The following is a 16,825-nucleotide window of genomic DNA, read 5'->3' as shown; positions in this document are numbered from 1 at the left end:
ATCAGTTTACAGTAGCTTTAGTGCAGACGTGGTAAATACTTGGAGATCATTAAACAAATTTTATATTATGCTTATTCTAACTAGATAATAAATTCAAGGTTTTATTTTCTAGATTTAGGGATTCACAATCAATCACTTTCATAATCCTTATAAAGACATAAATGAATCGCTCCTACGAGATATAGGTATAGAGATAAGAACCTATAAGATATGAACCTATGAATATTCCAAAAGGCAATTCCAACAACATTCAGATTTTCAGAGTATTAAGAGAAAACTGCCCTCCTATAAACAGCCATCCTAGAAGAGAATGGCTCAATCGTGATGTCTTGGTGTCATTCAGGTACTTTTTCTTTAGTCCTGTCGACTCACACTTATAGGTTTGTAACTCCTTACCCTACCTCCTTCCGTCAGAGTAACTTTCCTTCTCTCCCACATGATCCCCTAATTTTTATCACTTTTGGATACTACTCAAAATGTCACCAGGCTTTCCTCTATAGCCCACGCAATCTGGGCAGCTCTGGCTCTTATCGCTGGGCATGTCCGTACCTCTGCTGCAGCAGCTTGTCACACTGTCGTCTATTGCCTGTTTACATGTCTGTCTTTCCCAGCTATGTTGTATTCACCGCTGTACTCCGTGAATCGAGCACACTGCCTATACTCAGGGGTTATTGAATGAAAGTATCAATGAACGAATCCTTAAATTACTATGCATTATAATACAAGGGTTACATGTTTTCATTGTGACAAAATAGGCTTTGTCATAAATTTATACAGACACAGCAATAAAATTTGCTGTTGAATGTTCATTCTTGCCAGTCTGCTATCCATGTGGTATGGACATCTGATTACAACTTTAAAAAAATCAGTACATGATGGATGAGTATGTTCCTCTCTACACAAAGATATCTATACCCTCCTTCTAGATCTGAAAATGGGGGAAAGAAGAAATTTAATATTTTTTCGAACTCAGTTTTATGAATATATTTATAAGAATTGGCTATAAAAGTATGAAAGGAAAAAACTGAAGCAAAAACATGGAGGCTTTGCTAAATCTCATAGATTGCTGCTCATACCCAGCTTCAGTTTCTTGGCCAGTGCGTCAATTTGAATTGTGGGATCGGATCCCATGGACAGAAAACATATCAGAGGTGTTCTCGTATCACTTTCTTCCCAAGTTTTCTCCAGATTTAAGATAACTGGTTCCGTGTACTTTTCCTCCAAAGAATCTGCAATATACTTTCTTGCTTGAAAAACAGTACGGTCTGGGCACCAAGACCTAGAAATGCAAACAAGTTAGAGGAAATAAATTCAGATTTCGAAAATTCTATTTAGTTCTAAGCACTTAAAGAACACATAGTTAATTAGCAAAAGGATAACAAGTGAATCCTCTTTTATGCAGATATGTGTAAGATGGACAGTGAGATTTTCAGTCCTCGGATGAGTGCAAGTTTAATCGTGTGGTTTTGACGCCAGGCATTGGCAAGGAGCAGGGCAGAGTCAGTTATGTTGCCAATCTAGAAGGGAACTTAGAAATCAGCTGACTTCCAAGAGTCTCATTTTCAGGAGAAGCAGTGACTATTCTGAATTTTTTAAAAATAAATTCCTGGGGTACTCTTTCTGCCCTCTTCTGATGCCTATGTCAGAAGCTTTCTCTATCTCCTTTATACTTTAATAAAACTTTGTTACACACACACACAAAAAAATAAATAAATTCCTGTTGGGTTTAAAAAAAAATCTATTTATTTATTTGGCTGTGATGGGGCTTATTTGCAGCACATGGGATTTTTTTTTTTTTTTTTTGGATGCACTGGGTCTTTGTTGCTACACGCAGTCCTTCTCTAGCTGCAGCGAGCAGAGGCTACTCTTCAGGCTTCTCGTTGCAGCAGCCTCTCTCGCTCTGGAGCACAGGCTCTAGGCCCAGGAGCTCCAGTACTTGCAGCATATAGGCTCAGTAGTCGTGGTGCATAGGCTTGGTTGCTCAATGGTGTGTGGGATCTTCCTGGACCAGGGATGGAACCCATGTCCCCTGCATTGGCAGGTGGATTCTTACCACATGGGATCTTTGATCTTCATTGATGCACACAGGATCATTTTAGTTGAGGCCTGTAGGATCTAGTTCCCTGACCAAAGAATCAAACCCAGGCCCAGGCATAAGAGTGTGGAGTCTTAGCCACTGGACCATCAGGGAGGTTTTAATTAGCTACTTAAAACATACACACACACACACACACACACATATCAGTGATTATCCCTAGTAACTAGGCTATCAGCTTCAGGTAAGCAATTACTCATTCAAACAAATACACAGGAGCATATTCACTCTTTGATAGATATATATGGAGTAAATACATCAGGGCCTGCTCCCGATGTCAGGGACACAGTGGGGATGCAAAAGGAGGTGTCCTCTGGCCGCTCCAGTACACAATGGGGCCTGGCCGGCTGCACCCTGGGAGCTCTGCAGTCTTCAGAGGGAGATAATGTGTCAAAGGTGACAGAAGTTGCTTGATTCGCAAGCATTTATTAATAGTTAATACCATCCATGTAGCCTACACTGTAGCTGGTTCTATACACTGTGACTCATTAAATAAATGTCATTTGATATTTCTGGATCATAGTCAATTGCTATGGTTTCTTATTGTTTAGTAGATTGCATTATTAATTTGACATGTATTCAATTTTCAAAGGACAGATGAAAGATAGACACATGTAGTCTAATAAAAACAAATAATTGTTCTGTTCTGAAGTTACCACTGCTGACAGCTCTGATCACTCTCAAAGAGTGACAACATCTAGGAAACAACTTTTTCTAAGAACATTTGGTGGTGTAATCTTAGGTAAGACCAAAACTACTCCAAAATAATAATCCTACATCTTTTTGTTATTCTTTTGGTGGTTTCATCCTCCCCAGCTCCACCCTCCTCTCTTGTCCATCATACACAACACACACACACACACACACACACACACACACACACCTTCCAATACAGAAGCCTTCTTTGAGCTACTGCATACTGAGAAAACATGAAAAGTGAGAAGAAAAGAAAAGAAAAATCAATATCCATTTCAAACTTTTGCTTTCATTTCAATAGCTACAACACCATTTATATGTTTTAATAGTGCAATCTTCTTGGCTTTAGCTTAAAAATTGCCTTGTAACTCTGTGAGATCTGCTCTTTTACAGAAGTAAATTCAATAATAAATGATTTACTCACTGGTAAACGGTGACCTAAGTGAATAGTAAAAACACTTTCATATATGTTTTGCTAAAAGCACTATCATGAATACATTGTGAACATATGCCCTTCACCATTTTTATTTGCCATCCCAAACTTGAGTTTGGAAGCATACACATCCATTACAGTCACTACTGGGACACAGGGAAGTAAACTCAGGTTGGATCTGTAATTTGACGCGGTGACGAGTGATGCTTCTAGGTCTGATAATACCTGCTCTCACCTGATAAGTAAAAGTTTGCGGCAGGTATCCAGTGAGTCATTATATCCATCAGGGATGATTTCCTCCTCCGGAGCATCTTTATCAAACCAACTTTTCCAGCCTTTCTCATTACGAGAGATCTAAAGTACACAAGCTAATTAGCGACCCTCAGGAATATATGCAATTAAAATTAAACAATGTTAAAAGGTCACTCTTTACAGGCAGATAATTTTTTAAACATAACCACACTGTTTTACGTTTTTCTTCAGAATCAATGACTCAAATAGCTTGGATATTGCTATTCCCTTTCTCCATTGCTTTTCTACATTATTCACTAAAATGAGGACCACGTATCAGTCAAACTCAACGATTGGAAAGGAAAAACCACAGACCAGAGTTTCTCAACCTCGGCCCCATGAGCATTCAGGGCCAGGTTAATCTTATCTTGTGAGGGACTGTCCTGCGTATTGCAGGATGTTTCGCAGCATCCCTGGCCTCTCCCCACTACTCACCAGAGCACCTTTGCCTCTAGTTCGTGGCAATCAAAAACGTCTCCAGAATCGTCATATGTACTATGGGGTGTGCACCAGATTGCCTTTGAACGAGAGCCACAGTTGTCTTAAAGGTGCATTTTTGTGTCAGCTCCTCTGGTTCAAAGGCTTGTCACCAGGAGGCCCCAATTTAAATGACCCAGGTGTGTTTGGGTTTACAGATCTATACTTTTTTCCTAGTCCTTTATTACCTGGTTCATAATTTCTGCAAACTGTGGAAGTTTACTCAGTTCCACAAGATTCAGCCAGGTCATATCGAGGATCCAGCGAAACGGCTTGGGAGGGCAGGCTTTCAGATCCAGAGCTGCTCCCCCTGGGGAAAGGCATTAGTGGGAATCAGGTCAGCTTGTGCTCATATTTTAGAAATTTACTTCCAAATTGAGAAAAAAAATCCAGATAACCATATCACACACAAAAATGGGAAAGTTGGAAAATAATCACATTATAGAAAATGTGGTTATCTTTTTTGCATACATTTCCTTCAAGTCTAAGTGGTTTATACCATCTTATACAGATAGCAACTCCCTATCATTTTTCCACGCAAAGAATTTTTCTCAGTTGGTTGCAGGTGTTTGCCTTTTTATCGTTTTTAACTATTTGATATCAGTGAATAGATTGATCTTTTCATAGGCGAGTTTAAAAATCACTTCTTAGTGAAATCACTCCTCCAGAAGCTTGATATTAAATACTATTTTTTAATCAGGTCAGAAAGATGGATACATGCATAGGGAGGAAAAAAGGAAGGAAGGAGTATAATACATCTGTCGGTTTTAAGGAAGTAATGTTCAAATCATTTATTCACTCATTTACTCAACAAATACTCACTGAGCCTCTTCTCTGTTTCTAGAATATTCCAGGCACTAGGGATACCAAACAAGACCCCTGCTCTCACCAAGTCTAGTGGAGAACGTACGTGAATGCATTGAAACATATTTTGAAGCAAAGTGAAAGTTGCTCAGTCGTATCCAACTCTTTGCGACTCCATGGACTGTAGCCTGTCAGGCTCCTCTGTCCATGGAATTCTCCAGACCAGAATACTGGAGCGGATAGCCATTCCCTCTCCAGGGGATCTTCCCAACCAGGGATTGAACCCAGGTCTCCTGCATTGCAGATGGATTCTTGACCATCTGAGCCACCAGGGAAGCCCATTTTGAAAGCAAATCACCAGTTAAATGAGCACATTCAATGTGACAATCTCCACCAAGAGGTATGACTATATTTTCATTTTCAAAAGTCCTCTATTGAATGTCTTTAGTAATGTTTTATCATAATTTTTCCACCTCTGCTGTTTAATTCAGGTGTATAGGAAATAGTGGTTCTTGAACTTTTAAATCCTATAACCCTCTTAAGTTCAGTTCAGTCCCTCAGTTGTGTCCCACTCTTTGCGACCCCATGAATCGCAGCACGCCAGGCCTCCCTGTCCATCACCAACTCCCGGAGTTCACCCAGACTCACATCCATCAAGTCAGTGATGCCATCCAGCCATCTCATCCTCTGTCGTCCCCTTCTCCTCCTGCCCCCAATCCCTCCCAGCATCAGAGCCTTTTCCAATGAGTCAACTCTTCGCATGAGGTGGTCAAAGTACTGGAGTTTCAGCTTTAACATCATTCCTTCCAAAGAAATCCCAGGGCTGATCTCCTTCAGAATGGACTGGTTGGATCTCCTTGCAGTCCAAGGGACTCTCAAGAGTCTTCTCCAACACCGCAGTTCAAAAGCATCAATTCTTCGGTGCTCAGCCTTCTTCACAGTCCAACTCTCACATCCATACATGACCACAGGAAAAACCATAGCCTTGACTAGACGGACCTTTGGTGGCAAAGTAATGTCTCTGCTTTTGAATATGCTATCTAGGTTGCTCATAACTTTCCTTCCAAGGAGTAAGCGTCTTTTAATTTCATGGCTGCAGTCACCATCTGCAGTGATTTTGGAGCCCCCAAAAATAAAGTCTGACACTGTTTCCACTGTTTCCCCATCTATTTCCCATGAAGTGATGGGACCAGATGCCATGATCTTCGTTTTCTGAATGTTGAGCTTTAAGCCAACTTTTTCACTCTCCTCTTTCACTTTCATTAAGAGGCTTTTTAGTTCCTCTTCACTTTCTGCCATAAGGGTGGTGTCATCTGCCTATCTGAGGTTATTGGTATTTCTCCTGGCAATCTTGATTCCAGCTTGTGCTTCTTCCAGTCCAGCGTTTCTCATGATGTACTCTGCATAGATGTTAAATAAGCAGGGTGACAATATACAGCCTTGACGTACTCCTTTTCCTATTTGGAACCAGTCTGTTGTTCCATGTCCAGTTCTAACTGTTGCTTCCTGACCTGCATACAAATTTCTCAAGAGGCAGATCAGGGGGTCTGGTATTCCCATCTCTTTCAGAATTTTCCAGTTTATTGTGATCCACACAAGTCAAAGGCTTTGGCATAGTCAATAAAGCAGAAATAGATGTTTTTCTGGAACTCTCTTGCTTTTTCCATGATCCAGCGGATGTTGGCAATTTGATCTCTGGTTCCTCTGCCTTTTCTAAAACCAGCTTGAACATCAGGAAGTTCACGGTTCACATATTGCTGAAGCCTGGCTTGGAGAATTTTGAGCATTACTTTACTAGCATGTGAGATGAGTGCAATTGTGCAGTAGTTTGAGCATTCTTTGGCATTGCCTTTCTTTGGGATTGGAATGAAAACTGACCTTTTCCAGTCCTGTGGCCACTGCTGAGTTTTCCAAATTTGCTGGCATATTGAGTGCAGCGCTTTCACAGTATCATCTTTCAGGATTTGAAATAGCTCAACTGGAATTCCATCACCTCCACTAGCTTTGTTCGTAGTAATGTTTTCTAAGGCCCACTTGACTTCACATTCCAAGATGTCTGGCTTTAGGTCAGTGATCACACCATCGCAATTATCTGGGTCGTGAAGATCTTTTTTGTACAGTTTTTCTGTGTATTCTTGCCATCTCTTCCCAATATCTTCTGCTTCTGTTAGGTCCATACCATTTCTGTCCTTTATCGAGCCCATCTTTGCATGAAATGTTCCCTTGGTATCTCTAATTTTCTTGAAGAGATCTCTAGTCTTTCCCATTCTGTTGTTTTCCTCTATTTCTTTGCATTGATCGCTGAAGAAGGCTTTCTTATCTCTTCTTGCTATTCTTTGGAACTCTGCATTCAGATGCTTATATCTTTCCTTTGCTCCTTTGCTTTTCGCTTCTCTTCTTTTCACAGCTATTTGTAAGGCCTCCCCAGACAGCCATTTTGCTTTTCTGCATTTCTTTTCCATGGGGATGGTCTTGATCCCTGTCTCCTGTACAATGTCACGAACCTCAGTCCATAGTTCATCAGGCACTCTGTCTATCAGATCTAGGCCCTTAAATCTATTTCTCACTTCCACTGTATAATCATAAGGGATTTGATTTAGGTCATACCTGAATGGTCTAGTGGTTTTCCCTACTTTCTTCAATTTAAGTCTGAATTTGGCAATAAGGAGTTCATGATCTGAGCCACAGTCAGCTCCTGGTCTTGTTTTTGCTGACTGTATAGAGCTCCTCCATCTTTGGCTGCAAAGAATATAATCAATCTGATTTCGGTGTTGACCATCTGGTGATGTCCATGTGTAGAGTCTTCTCTTGTGTTTTTGGAAGAGGGTGTTAAGAACTCATCAAATCCCCCCATTTCACTCATTAACTTGGGGACAGAAACAGGGGAGGTGGCGGAGGGAATTACAGGTCTCTGCTCTCCCCTCTAGCATCTTCCTGAGAAGGTGAACGACCTGGAGTACCTTCCTGTAAATCCTTTCCCTCCATTGTGGAGTCAGGGGCTCTGAGTGCCACAATACCTCTAGAACCTGTAAACCTTCCAACAATCCCTCCATCCCCACAGTGACAAGGTGAAAGAGAAAGCCTTACTCTAGCACCACTTCTGCTAACACTGAGTTTACCATAGGAGAAGCAAGCCCTAGAGAAAATCACCTGCAGATTTAAGGGATTTTTCTCCTCTCACACAGGCTTCCCAGGTGGCGCTAGTTGTAAAGAACCGGCTTGCTAATGCCGGAGACGTAAGAGATGAGGGTTCGATCCCTGGGTTGGGCAGATCCCCTGGAGGAGGGCATGGCAACCCACTCCAGTATTCTTGCCTGGAGAATCCCATGGACAGAGGAGCCTAATGGGCTACAGTCCACAGGGTCACAAAGAGTCGGACACGACTGAGCAACTTAGCATGTATGCACGCAGTGCTCTAACACGGAGATAACACATGTCCCTTTTCTTCTTGGTGGTCTCCCCCCAACACACACACACAAAATGATTTCATGTCATCACACACCTCAAAGACATCGGGAGAAGACATTTAAGTTACATAGGTGGTTTCAACATACCATGCGTCAAAACTAGCCCAGAACAATCACAGCCTGTCCTGTTCCCCCTAAATATCGTGGCTCTGCCACTTACAGGCTACATAAACTTGGACAAAGAACTCAATTTCTCCCAGTACCCTCTTCTGTCAAATGAGTATAATAATAGAATCCATCAGATTGATTGCTGTAACGCTTAAATAAATTAATGTATGTAGAAAGCTAACAACCCTTGTGGCTCAAAGTAAAAGCTATATAATCATGTGCTGTTATTTTGACATTAACTCTCTGTCTGTTTTGGAAGGCTTGGGTCCAATCCAACCTGGAAGGCAAGAGAAGACCCCCTAAGGTGTCTTTTTGTCTGTGGTTTATGACAAAAAAAAGATGATGTCTTTCTAAAAAAAACCAGGCAGGGGGAACAGGTGTATCAATTACTCTACAGTGCAGGATTGCCCCTGGTAGCAGTTCCATTTTTCAAAGTATTCTGACATTCTCAGTTGAAGAAGAAAGTCAAAGGCACCTTCCAGATATTGCAGGAAACAAGTAGGAATTAATACAAAAGGATGGTCACTCTTGGGAAATCAAACATTTCTGCTCTGATAAATAAGTCCCTTTTCTTTCCCCCTTAAGTACTGAGTTCAAAATGGTAAAAGACACCAGTGATCTAAGGGCCATATTTGTTAACTTTGTAAAAAAAAAAAAAAGCATTAAAAACAAAGTTCTACCAGCTTTTAAAAAATAATTTAGTCAAACTGTAAGCCAGTTTAAAATGACTACAAACTATAGATTAAACCAGTTTTGATTTTTTAAAAACTCTCACTGTATGCTGTTCTGACTGTACTTCTGACAATCCACCTACCATAAAATCCCAAATTAATCTTCTGCAGCATGGCTCTGTTCATGCTACTTCCCTGCTCATAAAACATTCCATGACTCCCTATCGCCAAGTAAATTAAATTCAAATTCCTCTCACTGACTCTCCTGACCCTACACAGTCTGGTTCTCTCTGACTCTCCAGTTTTATGAAATGGGGTCACAGATGTGCTCTAACCACAGCTCAGAGGTGTAGCCTTCTTTATTTTTTCTGTGAGAAATCAAATCCTCCTCACAAATTCCCACCCCAAGTCTTGCTGTGTTTCTCGGTCTCTTCTGATTTAAAGACTTTTTCTCAAAGAACCTAGTCTCTTTTGGGGAATGCCCGTGGCTTGGCTGGCTGTGCTGGCTGGGGAGAGGTAGAGTGGGATGGGTTTGTGTCTTGATGGGGAGATGCTTTGGATCTACAACCCGCCCCCTCCCCTCCCCATCCCACCTCTCCTCTGGTCTTCATCTGTCTCAGTCACAGCCTGGGATCCTCTGAGCCATGACAAATCCTATCTGGGGGCATCAGGCTGCTGTCCACAGAGGTCGGTACTTTGTTACTAGCTACAAAGTTCCCCTGTCCTGCAACTTCTTGATTGGAACCCCAGCCCTCTCTGCATTTCCATGTCCACACTCCTGCCGCCAAACCTCGGGCTTATCCATCTATCCACTACCTTCCACCATTGACGCTGTGATGCAGCTTCCATGTTGGAGGTAGCTCAGGGCAGAATGCACTTCCCTGCTCTCTCTGAATTTAGATGAGGTCATGCATCCTTCTATAGCTAATGAAATATGAGTACAAGTGACTCGTGTGATGTTTAAGAACCAGCACACAATTTGCTATATTGTGTCCCTTTTCCATAGTGATTATGGCAAGCAGCTTGGATTCCTGGGTGACCATGACAAGCAGGTCAGATGAAAGAGTAAAGGAGAAGTACACTTCTGCTGTGTTGAAATTCAGGGATTGTTTTTATGACCACAAAACCTGGCCTATCCTGACTAAAACTAGGTCCCCACTCTGACACTTCTCAAACTAGCTCTCTTTCAACCATCGTGACCAGAAATCTTTGCACACAGCAGAACTCTTAGACTCATTTCTGACCCTCTCTTCGTTCTTACACCCGGTTCTTTGCCATTTTACTTTCATGATCTCTCATATCTGTCTGTCTTTATTTCCCCATTGTCTTCGCCCTAGGATGGGAATGCAGCATTTCTTGTGGTTGGGAAGATTTTAACAGACTCCCTTGAACTTCATTAATCCTATGCTTCTCTGCCAGAGTTACCTTCCTAAAGAACAATAAAAGGATCACATCACCACCTCATACAACCCCTTAATTTCTTACCAGATCAAGAAATCCTTCCCCTGGGAATCAAGGCTCACCAATTTACATTCTTTTCTCATGCTGCTCTGCTCAGCATGGAAGTTTTCTTCATTTCTGCCTATCATTCAAAGTCCATTTCAAATGCCACTTTCTTCTTTTGGGGGAGAAGGGCAGCCAGAAAATTATTTACTAAACGACTTACCAAAGAGCAAAAAAAAAAAAAAAAAAAACCAGAGAAGATTGGAGCATTTTCCCATGTATCAAATAACCTAGAAAACTTCACAGCTTAACCTGCAAAGGCAAATTTTCCAAGGAGCTTTTTATGATCTCACTAACGACATGCAATCGCTCCCTTCTTTTAGACATAACACTTTGTTTAACTGAACTGAATGAAAATAGTGCTCTTTTCTCTCCTTAATCATACTTTGTGTGTGTGTGTGTGTGTGTGTGTGATAAAGTTTTATTAAAATATAAAAGAGATAGAGAAAGCTTCTGACATAGACATCAGAAGGGGGTAGAAAGAGTACCCGCTTGCTAGTGTTAGCAATGGAGTTATATACTCTTCAATGAATCAAAAGAATGTCTGGAGGTTGTAAAGATCTCACCAGACCTACGCCCATAATTTACATTTCTTAATCATACTTTTAACATGCAGGTAAGCAATGTATAGGATTCACTTTAAATATGAAATACAAGTGTGCTTTCTTTTTAAGTTTACACTCTTATAACATCACTATAATCCCCTGCTTAAGGAATTGCTCTCTTGCAGTAGAAAGCTCATCCGCCAAATCACTATTTCCCCTTTTGGCATTTGAATGTCCTAATCCTAGACAACAAAGCTGAAACTTAATGACATAACTAAAAATCGCAGAGTTAACACAGACCTGAAGTAAGTCATCTTGAGCAACCAGAGCAAAATGAATAGAAATCAGGGGGTGGAAAATGAACTTCACTTCCAACAGAACTTAATGCCTCTGTGTATTACAAGAATGGGTCTACGGGACATCAAAAAGCACATTAAAAGCAATCTCCTTTACATAGTACATCCACATCCCAAGCCTTTCACCTTTAATGAGAGCCTGAAACTCTCTGTGCTTCACAGTTCCTCTCTGAAGATCGATCTTTAAGGTCATGAGGAGTACAAAGAGGAACTTGTGGTTCTCGTACAAGCCTCTGACAGAATATGTAAAAACTTCGTAGGTCAGATATTCAATAATATTTGTAATTCTCTTTTGAGGCAGCGGAGACTTCTCAGACCTGCAATATGTTTTAAAAATCAAAGAAGTAAAAATCTATTTCTAAGAGAGTAGGAATACACACAGAATTTGTTGGGGGGGAGGTAGTTAGGTAGTGAGGCCCCACCTGGCCATGGACTGGTCAAATAATTTCAAGAACTGGGCCAGCGAGGTCTGGTACATGATGTTGACCATGCTCATCTCCGTGATGAGGAAGTAGAGGATGCTGCCGCGGGTGGCCGCGGGCCGGAACTCCTCCTGGGCAGTGTTAATCTTGACCTCCGTTTCTGCAGCTACGTGTAGTTTTTCACTGACTTCAGCGGCTGTCAGCTTGGTGGTGCGGAGGACACCAATGAGAGATTCATCGTCTACCAAGGAACCTGAAAACCAAAGAGGAAAGCTGGGGAACGCGAGATGGGAAATTCACAAAGAGAGATGCATCACTTCTCTAATCATCCCGTTAGTTTTCAACTTGACTTCTTCAAAGCCCACAGGGTGGAAAGGTGAATCTTGAGACATGGAAAGGCTTCTAGTCCAGCTATCTATCTGAGGCTTCAATTCGTTCTAACATTCCAGCCTGAAAATGTGCAAAAGGCAGTTCTCAAGATAGCCCACATGTCTGTTCCTCAAATGTTTAAAGAAAACTCATGTCTCCCACCAGTCCCAGCGGTTTCAGCTGTTCTTTATGTGACGGTGCTGTTGCCTCTTTTATCATCTTGCTGGGTGCCCTCATGGCATCGTGGGCTTTTCCGTCCCATTTGTCTCACAGCACAGGCTGACCCAAACATTACCCACTAGCTTGCAGGTGAGCTGTACACTTTCTACTCCTGCTTTTGTCCAACAGTCCTTGACATTGAGGACTCTGATCCTCCTACGTCTCTAGTAAATTAGGGGATAGTGGAAGTGTCTGACCAGGAAGAAAAATGCTGATTTTTCAGCATTTAGTTTTCAGTTTTACCCTTCTGAATAGACCTAAACATGTCTATGACAATAAACTCAGTTTTAAGGCACAGAAAGATGCTCTGGATGTGCTGAGATGACAGTCAGGATATCTTCAGAGTGCGAAGCTCTGGCCCACCTGGGAGCAGGTGGATGCTACTGGAAGGTGCTGAGAGGCTCTCATGGGCATGTTAGGTCTGCAAGAGAAGTCCAAATTGTGACTAATCTCACAGGAAAGAGGTCTTGATCCAGTACACTCTTGGCTGGATCGGGGGAGGAACCCTCAGTCAGTCCTTGGTAATATTTACAGTGCCCAGAGGTATCCGTTCAAATGGCTGGGAGAAGTCACAGACCAAGAGACAGGCAACTTCATCGGCACAAGCAGTGCAATTAAGGCAGATAAAGACCTTTGCCATGAAGCCACCTTAGCGTGCTAGAGGCTGTTGTGAGAGTAACACTTACTGTACTTCTGGGAGGTTACCCAAGAGTTCAGGTGCTTCTGGAAAGCACTCATTTGCTGTTGTTCAGTCGCTAAGTCTCATCGGACTGTGACTCCATGAAGTGCAGCACACAGGGCTTCCCTGTCCTTCACTATCTCCCAGAGTTTGCTCAAACTAACGTCCACTGAGTTGAAGTATTTATTATTAGTTCACTCATGAAGGATAGAATTTAGGTTGCTGTATTTTGCCTATTACAGAACAGTATATCCCCAAATCAGGGGTTGGAATGATGACCTGACTGCCCAGAGGTGAACCTATCCCAACTGCTAAGTGGGAGGTCCAGTCAAGTCAAGAGTGACTGAGCCCTGGCTGCTCAGGTCTCTCTGACAAGATTACATACATCAAAACCCGTTGTGGTAACAGCTATTCAACACCAAATGAAAGAACTGATGGAAAAACACACAAAAAAAGATTGAGCGCATTAGTTTCCTTCAGGCAAGCAAATTAGCCTATTATGAGTTACCTAGCTGTATTGGGAGCCCTTGTTTTTCTCAGGAGAAAGCAATTATATCAAGAAAACTGTGTTATTATCAAATGCTCAGATGCCAGTTGCTAATTTAAGCATCAGATTCCCTGCAGTCTCTCTGTAATATCTAGATGGAAATTGCCTTGCTTGTTTTTGCATTGATAACTGAACTGTTTCCTGACATCTATAATCATGAGGGCATTGAAAAGAGGGTACAAGAAATCTATCCACAATCCATTATGTGATTATTTCTTAATAACACAATACCTTTTGTAGCACTTAATTTGTAGAGGAGGTTATCTTCAAGTTCTTTCATCTTCCGCTTATTAAAAGTCACATCCTCCAAAAGTTTAACCCTCTCAGACTCTAACTCCTGTTATTAAAAAAAAAACAAAACAAAAAATATCATCAGAAGTGTAATTATCAGTTATTATGGCAAATCCAACTTACTAGTGTTTATTACGGAGAAGACAATGGCACCCCACTCCAGTACTTTTGCCTAGAAAATCCCATGGACGGAGGAGCCTGGTAGGCTGCAGTCCATGGGGTCGCTAGAGTCGGAAACGACCGAGCGACTTCACTTTCACTTTTCACTTTCATGCATTGGAGAAGGAAATGGCAGCCCACTCCAGTGTTCTTGCCTGGAGAATCCCAGGGATGGGGAAGCCTGGTGGGCTGCCGTCCATTGGGTCGCACAGAGTCGGACACGACTGAAGCGACGCAGCAGCAGCAGCAGTGTTTATTATTCATTTTTAAAAGTTTAAACCAAAATACCACTCAAATGACACTGCTGCTGCGTCGCTTCAGTCGTGTCCGACTCTGTGCGACCCAATGGACGGCAGCCCACCAGGCTTCCCCATCCCTGGGATTCTCCAGGCAAGAACACTGGAGTGGGTTGCCATTTCCTTTTCCAATGCATGAAAGTGAAAGTGAAAGTGAAGTCGCTCAGTCGTGTCCGACTCTTAGCGACCCCATGGACTGCAGCCCACCAGGCTCCTCCATCCATGGGATTCTCCAGGCAAGAGTACTGGAGTGGGGTGCCATTGCCTTCTCCGTCAAATGACACTATCGTTAGTCAAATCTGTATTTTGGTTTCTCTTAACCATTAAAAAAAACTATGCCCACTAGCATTAAGTTTCCATAGCACGTACACTGGCATACATGGGATAACTCTGCTAAAATAATTCTTCCCAGGCTTTTTCCACCTCTACATTTATTTAAATCAGAGTGTCCCATTCTCTTGGCCCTGTTCCCACATACCGCCCTCAGTGAGAAATACTAACTTTATTTGCAGCCAGAAAGGGCAGAAACAAAGAGGCATTAAAACCAAGAAACGAATAGATACTCAAGTGATCGGAGCTTCTGAATTGGGACCTGACTACAGGAACACCAGGTACTTGACCTGACATAGTCAGTTGCCAATATACATCCACTTTCCATTGTTTTGCATCCCTTCTATCAGAATGGCTAAATTAGATGTTTGGAGGGTATATTTTTTTCCTACATAAGTGATGCATTCTTAAAAGTATACTTTGAAAAAATTTTTCAAACTTTCAGAAAAGTTACAAGACTGGTACCATGAACCCTCATATACCCTTCACCTAGATTCATCAAACACCATTTTGCTTTACCATTATTTCTCCTCTGTGATAATTATTGCTGCCGAACTGTGTGCATGTGTCATCATCCTTTACCTTTAAAAACTGAAACATATCTCCTGGGAAACAGGACACTCTTTTATACAGCCACAGTGCAATTTTCAAATTCAGAAAATGTAACATGACTGTAATACTCATGCTAAATATAGAGTAAATTAAATTGTCTCAAAAGCAGTCTTCACAGCATTCTTTTTTGATCTTACATGGAATCACAGTATACTTAGAACTGCATTTAAAATGTGTTTTTAAACTACTTATTTGAGAAAGTTTCTCAAAAAACTTCCAGAAATTCTTCCTAAATCAATTTGTCAATGAAAACCCACAGCATGGCAGTCATCTGTACATCTACTATGGCTGGCATCGCAACCAGATTCTGAGCATCTAGAGGGCAGGAACGTGTCCCCTAAATTCATTTTTTTTAAAAGATGGATTTGTTTATTTTTGGTTGCCCTGGGTTTTTGTTGCTGTGCGTGGGCTTTCTCTAGTTGTGGAAAGCAGGGGCTACTCTTTGTTGCGGGTACGGGCTTCTCATTCCAGCAGCTTCTCTTGTAGAGCATGGGCTCTAGGACACGCAGGCTTCGGTTGCTCCAGAGTGCTGGCTCAGTAGTTGCAGTGCACGGGCTTTTGTGGTACATGGGCTTAGTCGTCACTTGGCATGTGGGAATCTTCCCAGATCAGTGATCGAACCCACACCCTCTGCACTGGCAGGTGGATTCTTAACCACCAGACCACAAGGGATACTTCCTCCTACCCATTCATTTTTTAAAATGCAGCGAAGAGTCAGACACGACTAAGCAACTGAGCACAGTTGCTAGCAGAGACAGGCCTAATGCCCTTGTCCCCTAACTCCAATGCTAGTGTATACTGCCATTGTATTAGTGGTTTGGGAGTATTTGATGGGTTAGTGATAAGATCATGGCTGTACTTGCGGTGAAGTGAAGTGTTAGTCACTCAGCTGTGTCTGACTTTGTGACCCCATGGACTGTAGCCCACCAGGCTCCTCACCCATGGGATTTTTTAGGCAAGAATACTAGAGTGGGTTGCCATTCCCTTCTCCCGGGGATCTTGCCAACCCAGGGATCAAACCCAGGTCTCCGGTATTGCAGGCAGATTCTTTATCATCTGAGCCACAAGGGAAGCCCAAGGGGAATAATTAATGAATTGCCTGCATTAAAACAGTCACCCCCTGGGTGGCAGTATAGGCATGTGTGGACAAGATGAAATCCTGTTAGCCTCCTTTTCAGTGTGATATGGAAAAAGAAGCATGTGGCACAGTGGGCACCTGTGAGTTTTACAGCATGACCTGTACAGCTTATCTACGAGGTTTGGCAGGGTGGAAAGTCCATGGACTCTTATGGTTAAGACCTTATTCTCCCTGGTCTCCATTTGTTCATCTGTGAAAACGGGGTATAAGAGCAAGATTGTTAGGAAGGTTAAACATCATGTCATGAGAGTTCATAGATGAGTCTTGTAACTTTTGTGAAAGTTTGAAAAAAATTTTCAAAGTATAATTTTAAGAAT

General features: G+C 42.0%; 1 protein-coding gene across 2 annotated transcripts in view; it reads right to left on the bottom strand.

Annotated features, from left to right (window-relative positions):
* The window catches only part of DNAH8 (dynein axonemal heavy chain 8), a 321,904-nt gene that overhangs the window by 84,455 nt on the left and 220,624 nt on the right, over positions 1–16,825 (bottom strand). For both annotated transcript variants that reach the window (XM_027525064.1, XM_027525063.1), the window contains exons 76-81: positions 13,914–14,019; positions 11,869–12,121; positions 11,573–11,763; positions 4,181–4,302; positions 3,460–3,578; positions 1,077–1,279 (exon numbers count right to left, since the gene is read on the bottom strand). In XM_027525064.1, coding sequence (XP_027380865.1) covers positions 1,077–1,279; positions 3,460–3,578; positions 4,181–4,302; positions 11,573–11,763; positions 11,869–12,121; positions 13,914–14,019 — 994 coding nt within the window. The remainder of the gene's footprint in view (positions 1–1,076; positions 1,280–3,459; positions 3,579–4,180; positions 4,303–11,572; positions 11,764–11,868; positions 12,122–13,913; positions 14,020–16,825) is intronic.

Source organism: Bos indicus x Bos taurus, chromosome 23 (assembly GCF_003369695.1).
Source record: "Bos indicus x Bos taurus breed Angus x Brahman F1 hybrid chromosome 23, Bos_hybrid_MaternalHap_v2.0, whole genome shotgun sequence".
Lineage (NCBI taxonomy): Eukaryota > Metazoa > Chordata > Mammalia > Artiodactyla > Bovidae > Bos > Bos indicus x Bos taurus.
This window is presented reverse-complemented; position numbering and strand designations above follow the sequence as displayed.